General features: G+C 41.0%; 1 protein-coding gene across 2 annotated transcripts in view; it reads left to right on the forward strand.

Annotated features, from left to right (window-relative positions):
- Nucleotides 1-243: 243 nt before the first annotated feature.
- LOC111233045 (regulator of G-protein signaling 12-like) overlaps nucleotides 244-17,971 on the forward strand; it is a 43,021-nt gene continuing 25,293 nt past the window's right edge. The window contains exons 1-2 of one of the 2 annotated variants that reach the window (XM_022760777.1): nucleotides 244-289; nucleotides 2,375-2,467. In XM_022760777.1, the coding sequence (XP_022616498.1) occupies nucleotides 2,393-2,467 (75 nt within the window). In that variant the 5' untranslated portion in view covers nucleotides 244-289; nucleotides 2,375-2,392. Of the gene's footprint in view, nucleotides 290-2,374; nucleotides 2,468-6,765; nucleotides 7,014-17,971 lie in introns of those variants that run through there. The other variant, XM_022760778.1, reaches the window with a different exon arrangement.

The following is a 17,971-nucleotide window of genomic DNA, read 5'->3' on the forward strand; positions in this document are numbered from 1 at the left end:
AACAAACTTCTTCGGAGACCCTCTCAGAGCTAGCCAAAGGTGGTTCTCAAAGCCAAAGTGGCCTAAAGCCCTAAACAGTGATCCTGAGGCTCAGGTGACATTTACCAACAACTGGTCCTCCAGTGTTAGCCTTAGCTCCGGCACAAGTAACCTCCCTCCCCCTATGAGCCAGATTCCTTCAGACAGGTACCAACCAGCAGAAGTCATGATGCTGCCTCCCAGAGAGGAATGGACCAAAAGGTTTCTTGAACAGAGACAGAAACAGCGCAAGGATGGTACAACCAAAAATGTGAGTAAGACAGTTTTTTTTTTACACTTTAAAGCTTATATTTTTACACATTTTGAGATGCTTTCTCTACTCAGTTCACACAGGTGAGCTGTGGTCTAAATCAGGGGTTCCCAACCTTATTTCCTTGTAACCCATTACAACAAAACAGTGTCTACTTATGATGCCTCATTACCAATTGTATATGTCTACAGGTTTCACCAAAAACAGATTCTTTTCTTTATTTTATTTTGAGACACTTATATAGGTAAAAAAAAATCATTCCACAAATAGCAAATATTGGAGGAAAGCCTGAGAACAGAAACATAATTTTGTTAGCGGAAATATGTGTTTTTTTCTGCTTCCTGTCCCTTTAGCGCCCTGCAACAACTTATCTTGTGACCCCTCGTAGGTGTTCTGACCCCCATTCTAGGTATCACTGGTCTCAATTACCACCATTTGAGTGACATTAAGTAGTCAGTCACTTGCATTTCCACTGCTTTGCAACAACGAGGTGAACCAGCTTCACTAAAAACAATAAAAAAAAATGGTATAGATGCTCTTACCATTAAACTGTATATGTTTAAACCTGTGTCTTTTTTAATGTTTGTATTTTTTCAAAACACTGTAGGATTTTAAATACTGATGAGTCTTGCTTTTGCTCATATATACTGTATCTTTGCAAGTAATTTCTCAGCTTTGTAGTAAAGAGAAAACCTTGCACAAAGTGACATTAAATAGTTCCATTGTAAGCACAGTCCCACTGAGACAAGAGTATCTGTTTCTGTACTTCATTCATGTTTAACACAGCGACACAGGAAGTATTAAATGGTCACGGGGAGTTGAGTTTCCAGACATGGGGGGGGGGGGTGTTAATAAGTGTGTTTTTGGTGGCACCTAAAATGAGATACTATACTACTATTTCAACAGTCAATTGGTGCTGAGTGTGAATTGAATTCAGAAAACACCTGTTGGACCTCAATGATGTCATTGTCATAAACATGTGGATATAGTTTTGTGTGTGTTGCTTTCCTCATTGCCCACAAGATGTCCCTGTGTTGCCATGTAGTCCCGGAAATCAGCCTTTCTCAGGAAGACAGTGATGTGTATGCAGTATCTCTGAATTACTCTCCTTCTCTCAGCCACAGAGATGGCTCCAGCTAGCTGGCACACAGGCAAAAATAGTTTTGTGAGTGGCTAAATATTTAAAATTAGGGCAACCTAGGTTATGTGCAGCATGTATTCTACAGTTGTTCTATAGTTTTTGAACTGCCATTTTCAGCATTAACTGTAGCTTGCCACCTTATTTATTTAAGCAAAGTATTTTCTTGTGTTTATAAACCAGGTCTGGATTGTGCCTTTGTCCCTGAGCTTGCATTAGATCAGAAAGAAGACAATCTTGCGCAGGAAGCCAGGCAAATTACAGGGTAGAGCCCATGTCATGCAGTGGTAATTATCTGCAATTCTTAAACTCTCGTTCAAGCATTAGATACAGCCTCTCCAATCATAAGAATAGGGGTAGCTGGTTAAAATGCATTATCATTTCTGAAGTGATGGCAGGCAGATCTGATTTGTAGTGGCAGCTATTGACAGATTGTGAATAAATGTGTCTGTCTTGGTACTTTTCAAAACAGGGCTGTCATAGTTCAGGTTACCCTTATGTGACCAATTTGCATATTTTCTGAGAGAACCATGTGTGATGACCCCATTATATATAAATATAGAAGCTTTAACAGGGAAATCTGTCAAATCTAGTAGAAATAATGACATTTCCAGGCTTTTTTCAGCTGACTTACCTAATTTCTCATTGTACTAACACTGTCATATTTGTATTTTCTCTCAAACTCCACACACCATGTTTGATTGTACACAAGTATAATGACAATGAAGTTGAAATAAATTAACTCAATTTGAAATTAATTACAGTAACTTGGAGCCAGTGTTGTTGGCTGGGAGTTAATTTATCTTCATAAGCTTGTGCAACCTCAAAACCGCGAACCAGAATCAAATGCGACTATACAAGGATAACAATATTGACTATTGACAATAAGCTGTCAGTAGTATTGGTCTTTTTGTCTTTGCTCATCCGTCTCTCCTTTATTTTGATAGGGCTCCAGGTTTTGGGGTATGGGTGTTGCTCGTGCCTCAAAACGCCGCTCTGCAAAACGTCTCAGCCTGGCAAGATCCTTGGATGACCTTGAGGTATTAAATTCTTTTACTTACTGTTGGTTTTCCTAGCATATGAGTTTGTGTTTGAATCAGAACATTCATATTTTTTATGTTTCTAATTTCATTGATTGTGCCATTGTTCTTCTTTCACTAAGGTTGTTTGAAAATGATGAGCAATGGCAGAGTTTTATGTGAAGTGCACCACTTTTTCCATTTGGAAAATCCTCTTGTTTTTTTTTTTGTTTTTTTTTTTTTGTTTTTCTTTCAAGTTAATGGTCTGACAGTCTTCTTTAATTTCCATTCTGTTGGGCTTGTATTTTCAGAAAAGTTGGCTTCACTAATGTGGACATTAAGGTGAACTATCCCCCTTTCTCATTCTGCTCCACTTTGAGCTCTTTTTTAACCTTTCATTTCCGTTGCCTTGAACTCTGCATTTGCTGCTAAACTTGTGGAAGGGGTGGCGCACAAAGTGGTCTTTGTGCACGGCCAGAGGCATGGTCCTGTTTGTTTGGCCTCGCTAATGAGCACTGCTGCACGACTGAATATCGTGCCCACATTCTCTCATATTAATGTTGCTGAGAGACTGTCTTCCTCCAGTGGCCTCTGCATGCATGCATTACTCATGCACACTGATTCACATTCATAAAAACACACGCATACTGTTCCTTCATCTCATCATTGCTCTGAATGCACATGAACAGACACAAAAACAAACCAAAAAATGGCATACTGTATATCCACGCATTAGTCACACACAGACACACCCGCTGACCACACATTGTAATCAAAGAGGCATGCCACCAATCCTCCTCAGGATTGTCCCAACACATACTAAACAATGCCGGTGTTAAAAACCTCCAGGATCTGAGCAGGTTGGCCCCAGATATACAGTCACAGGATTAAAGATGGCTATAAAAGGTTACAACAGCTGCAGAGTTTCTGCCTGTATAGCACAACTTCTATACTGTCATTCATTGTTGATTTACTGTTATCACTAGACCACAGTATGTTCAGGTTCTCATACAAAAATATTACAAATTCTAAAGGTTCTTCCCCTTCAAACTTTCTGAATGTTCAAATTGTGAGGAGCTCATTTGCAATTCTGGGCAGTGTGACTTATGAAGTTACAAACTTTAAAACAAGAAGTAAAATAATGCATTTTTCTTTTGCCTCTGAGCTCCAAGTCGGCTGATATGTGGAGATCCCTTACTGCGTGTTTCTGTTGGCTTGGTGATGTGTTTCAATATATTTAGTTGCTATGGCTGTGGCTTCGTAGCAGTTGCTAATTATGATGAATCTGTCAAGAGTAAAATTAATTCTTAGTTTACCATCATCCCTAACAACTGATGTAGCTGTTTTCTAAGGATTGTTATCAGACATGTACTCCTGCTCTTTGTTAAGTTTGAAATGTAGAGAACTGGGGAGCTTCAGGCTGCTGTAATCAGATTTCTATTTTACATTTCTTAGGTAGAACTATTTTCCATGGAACAAAATCACATTTGCAGGATAGAGAGCTGGATACTTTCACACTTGTAGTATTGTGTTGAGTTTACTTTGTTACGCAATGTTTTGTCAATTGTAATACCTGGCTCTCACCTCTCTGTCAGGAGCTGCCATGGCACTAAGAGGGAGAGACAGGCTCAGACTGGTCTATCTGGGAAGTATCAGTAGTGTCAAAAAACACTTGCCTTTCACATGGTGGCATCATGGGTAATATGATTTCAGTACATAATCCAGTTCTGACATGTCAGTGGTAGAATAAATGGCTAAAAGGCTGACTTGAAACAGCTGTGGTACGCTGAGTTTGGTTTATGTAAAATAGAATGTGGGCGTCCATATAATAACAGCTTTTGTTCGATTAAACAAGACTTGGATTAGGATGCTGGAATTATTGAGTTATGAGTGTGAATTTTCATTGTCAGGCATACATTGTGCAGATTAAAATTGCATTTAGCTGCTTTCTCTCTTAAACCAACTGGTTTTGAAAATCTGCATTCAGCAAGCTGGATTAATGCTTCCTGCTAAAGGTAAATCACTGTGCTCCTTTGGTTACATAAGATACTTTTTGATGCCAAAGAGAAGAATATTTAATTGTCTCTTGCAAGGGAAAGACGAGTTTTGTCAAAACACTAGTAGGAACACATTTGCATTTATATGGTTGAATATATTCACCGCTGTGCAAACAGAGGTGTCTGTTGTTTGTTTTGCACACAGCCATATCGACTGCTGTTGTTGAAGGAGTAAATTTCCCTGTCCGAAACTCTGCAAGTGGTCCAAGATTTTGTACCCTTGAATATCTGGTAGAAATTGCATGATTCTACTCCCCAAGGAGAGTTTTAGATGTTTCCAATTAGTGCCCCAAGTGGTACTGGATTTTTGAGGCTGATATTGAGATTTGAGAGTAAGAAAAAAGTTTAACATTTAACTGTAGAACAGTTAATAGCAACACATAACATAAAACAAACCTTTTATTTTTATATCCCTACAGTTTGGTTATTAAAAGATTATATTTTAGATATATCCTTACCAAACTATGTACTGCCAACACGTTTGTAAATCCCTACAGACATATCTTCAAAAGTTCCCTGCTGTAATTTCTTGTTAAATGGACAATTTATCAGTCAGGCTCTACTTCTTCAAGGATGGCATCCAACAAAAGTTTCTCAGGATGCATCCAACACATAGCTATTCAGACTGTATCTGATTGAGAACAATTTTTAACCTGTGCAGTTTTAAGTCATGGTAGGCCTATATGTTCCAAGACATAACACTATAGGGAATGTTTTATGGTTGTCAAAGGCAATTAGATCCTCACCTCACACTTGCCCCGGGGCTCTCATTTCAAGGGCTTCACCCTGAGTTCATGGTCAGATATCAGATGGTGCACTTCTTAAAACTCCTGCCACAGCAAACCAAAGCCCATCCAATGGCGTTACCAATTATGTCCTTATGAAGCCTTACATATATGCAAGGTTTGGTGGTTTTACTTAAGCAAAAAGAACCACTTGTGTTTTTTGTGAGAAGCAACCTCAACACAAGCTTTAATACTGGAATCTATGAAATCCTCGGTAGAGACAAGCTAGAAACTAGAGCACGAGAGCCTTTTCTCTTTTGAAGGCTGTTGAAGTTTGAATGATCAACCTATCAAACTAAATTGTTGACCTTTAATGACTGCTTGTAGTGCAGGTACAAACCTGAAAGGTTTTGAAGTGCTTGATTTCTGCATCACTTTGTAACTTGTGTATGTTACGAAGGATGTTGTGAAGGACTCTTCTCAGGGCAAGTTTAGCAAAAAAAAAAAAAAACGTGATAAACTCTCAGTCAGTGCATCTGGACTCACAAGGACACCGTGAGACTATTTTGGAGTTCACCATCAGTGCTCAGGGCAGACCCTTGTGGATAACCCCTGTATGTGGCCTCGCTGCATGTTGTGGACAAGCCCAGAACAATTTGGACGCGTGAGGCCGTGTTGCTTTTTCCATGGTCGGTGGTGTGCGTCACAGTGGCTTGCGCAGGAATGAGCAAATGCTTGTTATTTTTCTTCACATTACAAAGGCTCTGACACGTAGCTTTTTTAACCCACGCACCAAGTCAGAATAGCATACATATAATCTTGTGCTTTTGGACATGCTTCGATGTGTGTCTTTCTGGTTCAGTAGTGGGAGAAACTCCTTTATAATTCTTGTGTTTGTGCTGATTCGTTTTCCCTACGTCTTATGATGAGTGTTTTGATGTATGCTGAGCTTTTGTTGTCAGATCCTCTTAGGTTTGGGCATGTTGAAGAATGTGCAGCTTTGTACCTTTGTACCCCTGCCCCCACATCCCACCACACAGCTCCACCACTATGAGTCGATTTCTTCTTCATCACAGGCTCCTTGTTTTTAGCTCCAAACAGATGCCTTGCGCCCGTGATGCTCTGCCGATGACAGCGTGTTCAACTTTACAGAGAAGACACCATTTGCAGGCTGCTGTGTCTGTGTTCACAGACTCTGTCATCTGATGTGCTGCTGCATGTGAAAACATCTGTTATTGCGAGCCGTGAGTTAATGCTCACTGTTTTATTCAGGCATACTCTAGGTGCCTGCTGGGAGATTTGGGGCACCTTTTTTGCTCCATGAGTGTGAAGTTTCTCCTTTGAGGTGTGGAGACATTAGCTGCTCTTGTTTGCACGCCTGCGGGTAATAGATCTATCCTGTGGGCGTAGCAAAAACCAAGAGAAGGCATGAAGACACAGAGACGGGGAGGGAGGTAAACAGAGAGGGAAAGAGGAGGAATTTACAGCAAAGAGAAAGAGGAGGGAGGGAGAGTGAGAGGGAGAGAGAGAGGAACCGGCAGCAAAGGAAGAGAGAGGGAGCTTTTGAACTCCCAGTAGCTGTCAGGATTTTCGGCTCTCCTCCACGCTCTCTCCTCCCCCGTTGAGCTCTGTCTCTCTGCACTGCAAACATTGACTCGCACACGCACCGCGGAGCTCCAGCGGATGGACTCGTTTACACACACCAGGTGTGTGGAGCAGCGCTGAAGACGAGCCAAACACACGCACACAGCGCCATACATGGAGCAAACTTTAACTCTCAACTCTGTAAGTCTTGAGGTCTTCGTTATTTTGTCTGTCTTCACTTCTCCTCTATTTGATGATGCCATCTTCATCTTTCACACTAGTGGTATCCTCCCTGCCACCGTTACTTTTCCTTCTTTGGGCTCTTTGTAGCTCCTGTTGTAGCCTTTGAGCGGCATACAGTGGTTAGCTTGTGTGGTCTGTCAGAGGAATGTTTTGAGCAGTGCCAGCCGAATTCTCATGTGCTCTATGGTACACACAGCGCTGCTGTATACAGCAAAATGTGGTCTCACATCCATATCAGGATGCATGCTGACTTTAAATTAGACATTATGTTAAAAGGGTTTTATGAAGTGACCGTGGATTATTCTTGTAAACTGCATGGGCCTTTGAATGAAGTGCGCTCTGTTGCACTCGCCCTGAGACGTGACCTTTTTCGCAGTCAATTGGTGGCATTGGAAGAAGTGAGATTCAGTGTGAGAGAAACGGATCAGAGTTTGTCGTTGTCAGATAGAATAAAATCTTCAGTGAATGTACACTAGCACTGTGTTTGAGGTCGTCATGTTACAGCAACGGTTTAGTCTGAACTTGAAATGGTTGCCTGTGGGTTTACCTTGCCCCTACTGGCTTTGTGCAGGCATGTCCCCGCTCTGATTCACCAGCCTTCTTATTCACTTATCTAAAAGCAAGCTTTGCGAAAATATGTCCCTTTTTTGGTGGTGTATGACTACTGCACGATCTTTATCACACAATATGTCAGAAAGGAACTAATAAATTAAATATAAGCAACAATCAAGTTGAGTTATGATTATTAATATTGTATTTTACTGTAATTTGCTAAAAAGCCATACTTCATTATATAAATTTCTCTCACTGTTTTTGATGTGGGTGCTATGACTTGAGAAAATGAGCAGGAATAGTGTGTTCCTGCGGCTCAGCAGTAGAGGCAGGAGAACACGACGCACTTTTATCTCACTGACATCACATGGCCAGTTCTGGAGTGTGGGTGGACAGTTGCGCTCACGAATGTGTCCTAAGGCTAACATTATAGGATGCAAAGACTAAGCAGGCTGACATTTTCTAAATGTCTCCACTATGATTCCTTTTCTTCTTTCCTCCTCCTGCAAGAGGTTTTATTGCAATTACATAGACTGCTCTCTCCAAACCCACTAACTGGAAAAACAGTACATTAACACAACAAAACTTGAGTAGAAGTTACTTAGCTGTCCAGCTGCTGCTCGCTGTATGAATATGCAACAGCCAATAACCAGATGACCAGATGTGGCTGTGGTTGCTGAGTTTGCTATTTGACCAAGCTGTAACCACGGAAAATACCCGCTGCCTCTCCATCTCTGGACGGAGGCGCACTGCAGCTCCACTCTCACACCAACGCTATGACATCATCTATCGACATTCACAATTATGATATATCTTTTTTAGTTAACCACACAGCTCTTCATCATTCACTGTTGATTGACTATAGGAAAAGCTATCTGAACCAGGATGTCTATGGATGTGATACACAACTTCTGGAAATGATTCATTCTACACTCACTGTTTACCTTCCTCAATTGTACTATTATTACATTTCTCTGCTTCACTGAAAGGGAATTTACTGCCAAGGGTGTGGAGGTTACTCAACAAGGAATGTCTTCAGAACTGCCAAAGTCTTTTATCATCTCACGCTGGTAACAGTTCAGACATGTCTGGGATACAGTGGGCTGCTCGTCTTTCCTTACTGTTTACCTCACACCTGTAGCTCAGACAACGCCGGGGTGCGTTTGCTTCATGGCTGAGACACAGAAATACAGCCTGTCCTGTTTGAACTGGAGGGGATTGCAGGAAGGCTCAGGAACTGAATGTAGTTGGTATCGTTTTGGCCTTGTGTTGGTGCAAGATGCTGCAGAATCAGGCCAAGGTCTTGTCTACTTCGCACTGTGGAAGTCATAAACATTGATTGTTGGGGCAGCCAAGTTACACTCCCTATGATGTTGTGGGGGATTGGCTTGGCGCTCTACTTTGACAGTGTAAACACTAACTTTTCCTAACAAGGTATTTTTATAAACATCTTCATCCTGTGGTCAACATAAATAAATATGATATTTATGGTTATATAGCTTGGTTATTGCATGACCTCCTTGTTTACAGTTGAGTAAAAGACCATGTATTGTTCACGTTGTGTCCTGCGCCATGTGTCATGATGTTTCCAAAGGCAGTAAATTAAAATGTTGCCCTGAAATGCAAATTATGTGGTGCAAATGAATGGCATAATATGAAATATACTGAATGGTTAAGCAAAGGGGAACCAGTACAGTTAGTTTCCATATGACACAAAAAAATAAATCAAGTGTCATTTAGGAAGGATGTGTAGAAGTGTGTGTGTAGACAAGGCCTCACACTCTATAAAAGTCTCAAACTGCATTTTTTTTTACCACTGTGAGCATTGCCATGGACTTGTTACCATACCAAATACCAATAGAGACTCAGTGCCATCCTAAAGTTAAGCCTAGCTTGCCTTCACCTCTTTCCCAGTCTCACTCAAACACTTTAGGTTCCCTGCATGACCAAAATGATTACAGATCTTACACCACATACGGTCAGTAGTACTTGCACAGGAAGTAAAGGATTGTGGCAGGTTCTCGTCACTGGCAGCATATAGCCTTGTACACTCCCGTGAGGCAGATATTCATTCATATCTTGACCTTATCATCACACAACTAATGTACCCAAGAACTCAGACTTTTGAAAACTGTGTACACTAAGCTTTCATTTAAGTTTGCTTGGTGGAAAACCAGGGGGACTCACAGGGCTAATTATAAGTGTCAGGTTTCAGGTTGGAAAGTCCATTTCTGGTGTTTTTTATGGAAGAGAATGAGAGCAGTCGGAGGGTGTGGTGGCATCTTATGTGGTTTATCCACCTAAAGCCCTCCAGGCTCATGTGAGTGCAGCCCTTTCTCTATGATAATAAATTGGGAGGTGGGAGGGGTCCTTTCTCTCTCTTAAGTTATTCTATTTTGTGGGATTCAGCTGTGCCTTGTAAATCAAATGTATTTTATTTGTTACTTATTTTGTATGTAGCATTTTCCCAGTGACATGCCAATATTGCTGTTTGTTACGACAACACAACACAACACAACACAGAGAGTTAATGTCATGTTTCTATGTGTGCTTTAGGCTTCACAGTTGCAGTGAGTGAGTATTAGTGAGTAGTAAGGCCAATGCCATGAGCTGACAGGTCCAGGCAGAGTTAACATCGGTTAAGATCAGAATTGACATTGTTAGAAGTTGGGAAAGACAAATTCTGATATTGGTTAAAGCGGCACATTCCTGACCCTGGGAGAAGTAGGGCAGCAAAGGGAAACGCGTAAACATATCCATTCAGATGAATGCTAGCACACCCTGCCAGCTTTTTTATCAGCAACAAGTGGCTAACACACACGCACATATCGGCAGCACTGCACAAATCATAGTAATGCCACTTTAATCCAGATAGGAGCAGAGCTGTACCCATCTGCTGTGGCTAACCGGTTGGAGTTGGGGAACAGGCAGTAGATTACTGCCGATCAGGGGGATTAAGAGATGAAACGCACTGCGACAATGACGATGGCCTCTGTTTGCATGCAAATCACTCGTGTCTTTAAAGACATTGCGAGCAACTCATTTGTTTACTGAGCGGATTACATTTCAAAGCCGCCTCGACACAAGTCTAGTCTCTTTACATGGCTCATGATCTGGGGCCAGACGTGCATCCACCCAGCATCATTTAATGTCTGAGGTGGGATCCTTGTTTAACATAAAAGCCCTTTTATTAGATTTGTTTTTTAATTAAACTCTTCAGAGATCAAGATGATTAAATCTAAACTAAAACTAAAATGTTGGCTTCCTACTCAAGTGCTAGAGTGTAGTCTCATATCTACACACACAACATGATAAGTTTCACATTTGAAATTGTTACCTGCTGAAGCTGTCTAAATTTATTTAAAATACATTTTCTCATTTTCTTTTTCTTAAAACAAGTGAATAGACTTGCCAGTCAGGTGAGATAATAACTGTGACAAAGCTATGCAAAGGATGCTTTTTCACCCCTGTATCTTCTAGTCTGCTTGTTGGTAAAATTAAAAAGTTATATACATGTATGGCTGAAATTTGAAATTTGTAGGAAACAAAGTATTTTTTTGCTGTAACTATTGTGCTACATTCATGTCTGAAAAGCCAAACATAGAGTTAGTTGCAAAACACCATTGTATTTAGTCTGTTATTCAAATCCATGGTAAGCATTGTTTGGTTTTCACCAAAATCATATGGCCCTTAAAGTAAAAACAAAAATCAAATGATTTCAAGATTTAAATTGACTTATGTATTAGTGTCATTATGAACAACACTGGCACAATTCCTGACGTTCTTGTGACAAACATCAGATTTATCACTGGAATTCAACAATAAGTTACATATTAGGATGTTCTATATTTACTAAGTGCAAATCATGAAAATATATTGTGTCTGTTTCACAGCCTGAGATCTATGGACATAATACAGATACCAAACCTAAGGGGATGCTAATTGTGTTCATGTTGTTTACCATTCCTGATCTGTTAGCATCACATAGGCATGCTGACCTCATCAGATCTTTGCTAATGTGATAGAGTGTCTGGCAGATTTGTAGTGACAAACAAGATTTCCCATAGTTAAAACACTAGATTCCACTTCTTAACCTCCAAAAATCAAACACAAGGTTGTCTGTTGTCTGTCTACACTATCTTCTCTTAGATATTGTCAGAGGAGTTTCATAATTCGCTAAATCAGTCCGACTCCCTCTCTCCCCCACACTCTTTGCTTGGTTGGGAAATAAATGTCTCTTCCATCTTATCAGACACCGCACCCTCTCCCTCCCTCCCTCAAAAGGAAGTTGCCTCCATGCAAGGCTCTTTCTTGATGTTATTTTCAGGGAATAGTTTGTCGTCTGCAGCAGATAGCAGGTCTAGATTATTTTCCGTCTTCGGTCAAGATTGCCTGGTGGAGAACTTGACATGCAATTAGTTAGGTCTTGTGACAAGCAGCGCTTATTGTCACTGTACAGTCTGTCTAGAAATGTTTCACAAATTGATTAAATCAAGTGGAGGCTCAGAGCTCATGTGAAGCCTTTTTACTTTGTGGCAACAGACTCAATTTCTTCAGCAGGCAGCAGAAAAATGCTTTTCCTCGAGGCATTTTGTTTGAAAAGTTCCAACATGCTTTGCTCTTGTTATGTGCTTATAGAAGTTTCACCTGGATGAACTGAACACTCTGCCTCAGGGGTGTCAAAGGGCAAAAGGAGACCTGAAGGGCTGAACTTAGACTGTTCTGTGTCCTGTGATTTTCTGATCACAGTTATGGATGACTCAGCTCAGCACCATGAATAGCTTCTAATTACTGCATGGCTGATTTTATCTGCACATGAAAGCATACACATTCTTTCAGTGGTGCAATTCTGCATTACAGCATGAAGTACACGCTATGTAATTATCTGTGTAGTACAGTGTTTTACATGAATACCATTTTGTACTAACAGGAAATGATATAACATATGTGCTGATGAAAATCAAACTGTGACTTTGTAAAGCTACTGCCAATTCAAATTTGGAGAGAGAAAACAAGATTCTCCAGAGATGTAATACTTTGTTTAATATTTCTGAGTTGTTCCTGGAGCTTGATCAATGCTGCCCGCAATTAGTTTTCATTTTCCCAGCTGTGAGTAGCTCATCTATTTATTTTGTGTTTTGTATTGTCGGATAATAATGTTGTTCAAAAGCACATTCAGAATTGAAGTAAATTGATTACTTGCAGATAATTTTGTCTGTTTTTCTGTGTGTGTGTGTGTGTGTGTGTGTGTGTGTGTGTGTGTGTGTGTGTGTGTGTGTGTGTGTGTGTGTGTGTGTGTGTGTGTGCAAAATTCAGTTTAAAGTAGATTTAGAATGTAAAATGAAACTGGAACACAGCTTGTCTTCTTTTCTTTAGGCCTGGCATCGGATGAGATTCTCACTGGATCATCTAGTAATCACATATCCCGGGTGAAGTGCTTTTAAACGTGAATGCTAAATTTCGACTGTTTATTTGGAGATCGGAATGCCTCATAGTAATATAATAATGGCTGTGAAGTGTTTTGGCATCTGATAAGCCTTCAAACTCATGGATCTGGTACTAAAAGTGGACCCCTGGATCATATTTCATTGCCTCGCCAGTATCTACAGCAACACGCCCCCACCAACTCAGCCTTTTGAATTTTTTTTTTTTACCCAGAGTTATCAGTCTGAACATCCATTAAGAGACCTTGAACCCCTTGTTCTAATGGTGGAATTGGGGAGGCTGTGTCCAACTTTCCAAAATCCACAATTTGACAATGACACTCACTTTATACAGTGATTGGCCAGGTGTGTGGAGGTGTGAAAGTAAGCAGGGTTTGAGTGTTTCTCTGAACCTCTTGTTTTCCATTTTTTTTTAAAACAGCTATTGTACTTGTGACTTTCTGTGTGTACAATCAAGTGCAACATATGAAAGCCTTTTAGGACAGACTGTCCAAACGTGGGCACTCCACATACATTTCAGTGCCAATAGACACACTGTACAACCTAGTGCATTTGAAGCACACTGAGACATTTTCTCTCAGTCTGTCCTCGCGTGTGCTTTCTCTTTCGTGTTTACATACATGAACAAACACCTCTCCTGAGGGAATTAAGATGTCATCTGTGATTACCCCCCTCCAAACCAGCAACACAGACATGCACATATGACAAACATCCAATTTCCAAAGTGATAGACCATGTAAAAATCTAATTAAACAGGAGAAATCTACCATGAAAAGCAGGCTGTTAATAAACACTGTATCTCATTCATTATTCACGGCAAAATTAAGTCCAAAGAATGCTAGCTCATTTGCCACGGGAAAACCTCAAAGAATGAACCACCCATGCTTTAAGAATAATAGTTGGTCTCCAAAAACAGTTGGCATGTTGATTGTAGAGATTTGCCAGATATGTGGAGGCACAGTACTGCAGCGGAGACAAGGAGCGATGCCAGAATAAAAAACAATTTTCTTTTTCTGGTACATGAGCTAAATTGCAAGCAGAAAACACCAATTGACACAATTACTGTTTGGGGTGTAAGAATGGTGCTCTGTGACAGCGGATAATGAAGCTCAAGAGTTCAGCTCGTGGGCTACCAAACTTTTATTTTGATTGAGCAAAATTCATCTGGTTTCAATTTTAACTGACTGAGTATTTTTTCTCTCTTTCAAGTAAAGAGAGAGTGCCCCGACTGGAAACAAAAGAGGGGGGAAGGCCAGTGTGGTTTTGACATAGTGAGTGTGTGTTTTTGTGAGGGGAATAAATGGAGGGGGGGGGTTGATTCATCTGATTCCTTCATGCCACTGTGGCACAGGCTGTATGTATTCTCGGTTGGGTTGCCATGGCAACAGCTGCAGAGTAAGGAAATCTTTCTTTCCTCCTTCGCACCCCCCTCCTCCTCCTCCTTCTCCTCCTCTTTCTTCCTTTCTGTCCAGTGCCTTGTCAAATTTCTGCTTCTTTCTCCCTCCCTCTCTTTCCCTCTCTCCGACTTGTACAGACATGGTTTGCAGAGTTTTGGGTGGGGAATGTTCAGGTATGCATTTGCACACACACACACACACATACTCTGTCTGTGTGCTGCTGGTGTAGCTACTAGGGAACAATGAGTCTCAAAAAGAGACTTTCCTTCAAGAGGACCTGGAACTTCGGCACTGTAAGTAAACTGTGGTTTGCCGACCGAGCCTCCTCTTCCTCCTCTGTATGAAACCGGGAGACTCTTTTTGTTCAGTCAGCTGTTTTTCTCATTAATCTCCCTCTTTGTCGCTCGTCTCTCTCCCACTCAGAACAGCTGTTTGAAGCGGCGGGGACTCCTGGTTGTTTGTTTGCGGGGTGCTAAAATCAGCCTTGACTTGTGTAAAACTTTTTGAAGGCGCTTTTTTTTTCTCTTTAATCTGAATGTGGCAAAGTGTTGAACAGGGTACATCTCAACCTAGTTTTTGAAGGCAGGAACATGCCCAAACAAGCTGATAAGATAAAAGAACTCACTTTTAAGACATCAGAAATTCACTCTGTGTTAATGAGTCACATTAACATTTGTGTGAATGGAGTTTATCTTTCAACTAATTTAACAGTGATGATAGTGTGGTCTAGTCATGATGTCCCACTCCATATCATACACATAAATCTGTCGGTGTGATCATTTATGTTCCTCCAGCATGTGGTGTCTCGAGATGCCAGACTGTATGTCGTGGGGGCTGTACCACAGTAAAGCTAGAGGAGCGTTTTCCAATTAGAAAGCCAAATCAAGCTCTCCTCTGAGCCAGGGTACCCACTGTGACTAGAATTCTGATTTTGTCCATTTGGTTGATAACAACATAATGTGGACATCTTTCAGAGGCATTCCCACTGGGAAATGGGATATTTGCAATTTTGCCTTACATGAGAGAGATCAAAGAGGGCCTGTCGTACTGCAGAGCCACCCACAGTGGACCAGCTTGTCACCAGAGGTGTCAACAGAGGAAGGGCGTGTATGGACAAGAGGTGATCATGTGCCTGGGTCATCACTTCGGCCTCATTGTAGGAGACTTGTGGGCGAGGAAGCAATAACGAGTTGAAAAACACACAGTGGTGTGTGTGGTCTAACCCCTGCGGCCTCATACATGCAAACACATACACACACTACCCTCTGTATGTTTGCCAGCCCTGCCTGGTCAACCTTTACAAGTATGATGTGTAATGATGTCATTGTATTTGAGTGAAGTGCTTAAACAATTAGTCAATCAAATGATTCGTTGATCCTCAGATTATTAACCAACAATAATTTATAATTTAGGTCATCTATCAGGCTAAACAGTCAAGTATTTGTTGTTTCTAGGCTGGCTTTCTCTGTTTTACGCCATTGTAAATTGAATATCTTTGTAAACTCAAATCCAACCGCATCTTTGGGGTTTGGACTGTTAGTTGGATAAAATCAGTTAATTGAACATGTTGTCATGGACTGGGTGTTTTTCTTCACAGTTTCCAAACCATTAAAATAATTGTTAGTTTCCCCTTTTGAGACTGCGAATAGAATCTAATAAATTATGTGACGCACTCGCTCAGATCAGTTTCAGGGTTTTGCAATATTTCATTCATTCATTTAGAGGCTTAGGCATGCTTACTCAACCTATGACATATTTGTCATTGACATAATTATCCTCTGACACAAGTGTGTATGATTTAAAGTAACTCTCCCACTCTTACTGTGCGGAAGTTCAAGTCTTAGAAGAAGAAGATATCTATCATATTTGTCATCTAAAAAGTGAAATTAAGCAGTATTGGCTCCTGAAGCATTGACAACAGTTTCAGTCTGGAGACCTTTTTGTTTGGTCAAAGTTTATGTCACAGTGTGTGATGTCTGTCTTGTACTTTAAAATGAACCACAGTCGCAACACTCTATGTATTTAAGGTTAGAGGTTTAGCTGTTTTTAGATTCAAGGGGGCAGACAGATGGAGTGGGTGTTCTCTCTTTTCTCTCTCCTCTGTTTCGGCTTCATGTTGGTCTTCATCCTTACCCACCCATGATTACTGTACACATGCTGGCCACCACAGAAGGGGTGGCTTTTGGGTGTTGACTATATGGGGTTGGACTCAGCAGCAACAGAGTTGTAAAGAGGCTATGACGGACAATTAGTGGTTTAGAGGTCTGTGTCTGATAGAGCTTTTGCATGTGGCTGCTCCCAAAATGGAACGACGCGTCACATCACTGCTCATGACGACGACTACATCCCCTGCCTTCAGATGGCCAGTTGAATAGGCTGGCCCAGTATATGTCTGGACTTGTTCTAAGGCCGATTGATCAAGCTGAAAACTAGTAATTAAATCAAAACTCACAGCCTATTAGAAATTATACGATTTATAAAGTCAGACTGGAGAAAGAAACCTCATTTAATGTTTCACTTTTAAAACCAGCCACATCAGCATCCATCATTTTTGTTATGTTTCTATGATATTGCATCTCTACAATCCAGTATTATGCAATTTCACTGAGGCACAAACTGTGTGTACTGCTCACACCGAAGCTCAAGCCTGGCAATAAGAGCCTTGTTTAGATGTATTATCAGCCTTGAATATTCACACTTTGAAGTGGCAGCTCAGAAAACACTCTTCTGGAAATAGTCTCCCCTTTTCAGATGAATCCTCCAACGCACCAATTTTTCAAGTGTTCTTGGACCAAGCCCGAAGATGTGCCTCTCATATCCTCCCCTGCATTTAAATTTATTTATGACGACAGCTTCACAGCTCAGGAATTAAACCTCTCTTTATTAGCCTAACTAAAATTATGCTAACAGGTTTTAGAGAAGTCCAATGCTGAGGCAGTGATTACTAATTTGAGAATTGGAAGCAAATATTTGTTGAGCCACGATGAGATCAGACATGGGTGATGCTTTATTGAGCAGTATTTCTTGGCTATAATTACACCCAGCTATGGAAAGTTGTCACCGTGAAATTTTCATGCCCACTAGAGGTGATTGTACTGTTTGCCCTTTATTCAGGAACCTCTACACAGACATAAACCACTCATTCCCTGAATTAGCAAGTGAAAAGAGGACCATTACAGCCAGTGATGGCCTCTCAAGTAGCTCTGCCTTGATGAGCTCTGATCTTTGTGACAACAGTTAGCAGGAATGCACACATTCAGGGCTGTGTGAGTAAGTGTGTGTGTGTGTGTGTGTGTGTTTTGCCCTTTATTCAGGAACCTCTACACAGACATAAACCACTCATTCCCTGAATTAGCAAGTGAAAAGAGGACCATTACAGCCAGTGATGGCCTCTCAAGTAGCTCTGCCTTGATGAGCTCTGATCTTTGTGACAACAGTTAGCAGGAATGCACACATTCAGGGCTGTGTGAGTAAGTGTGTGTGTGTGTGTGTGTGTGTGTGTGTGTGTGTGTGTGTGTGTGTG

This window comes from Seriola dumerili, unplaced genomic scaffold, assembly GCF_002260705.1.
Source record: "Seriola dumerili isolate Sdu_G_001 unplaced genomic scaffold, Sdu_1.0 BDQW01000362.1, whole genome shotgun sequence".
Taxonomy (NCBI): domain Eukaryota; kingdom Metazoa; phylum Chordata; class Actinopteri; order Carangiformes; family Carangidae; genus Seriola; species Seriola dumerili.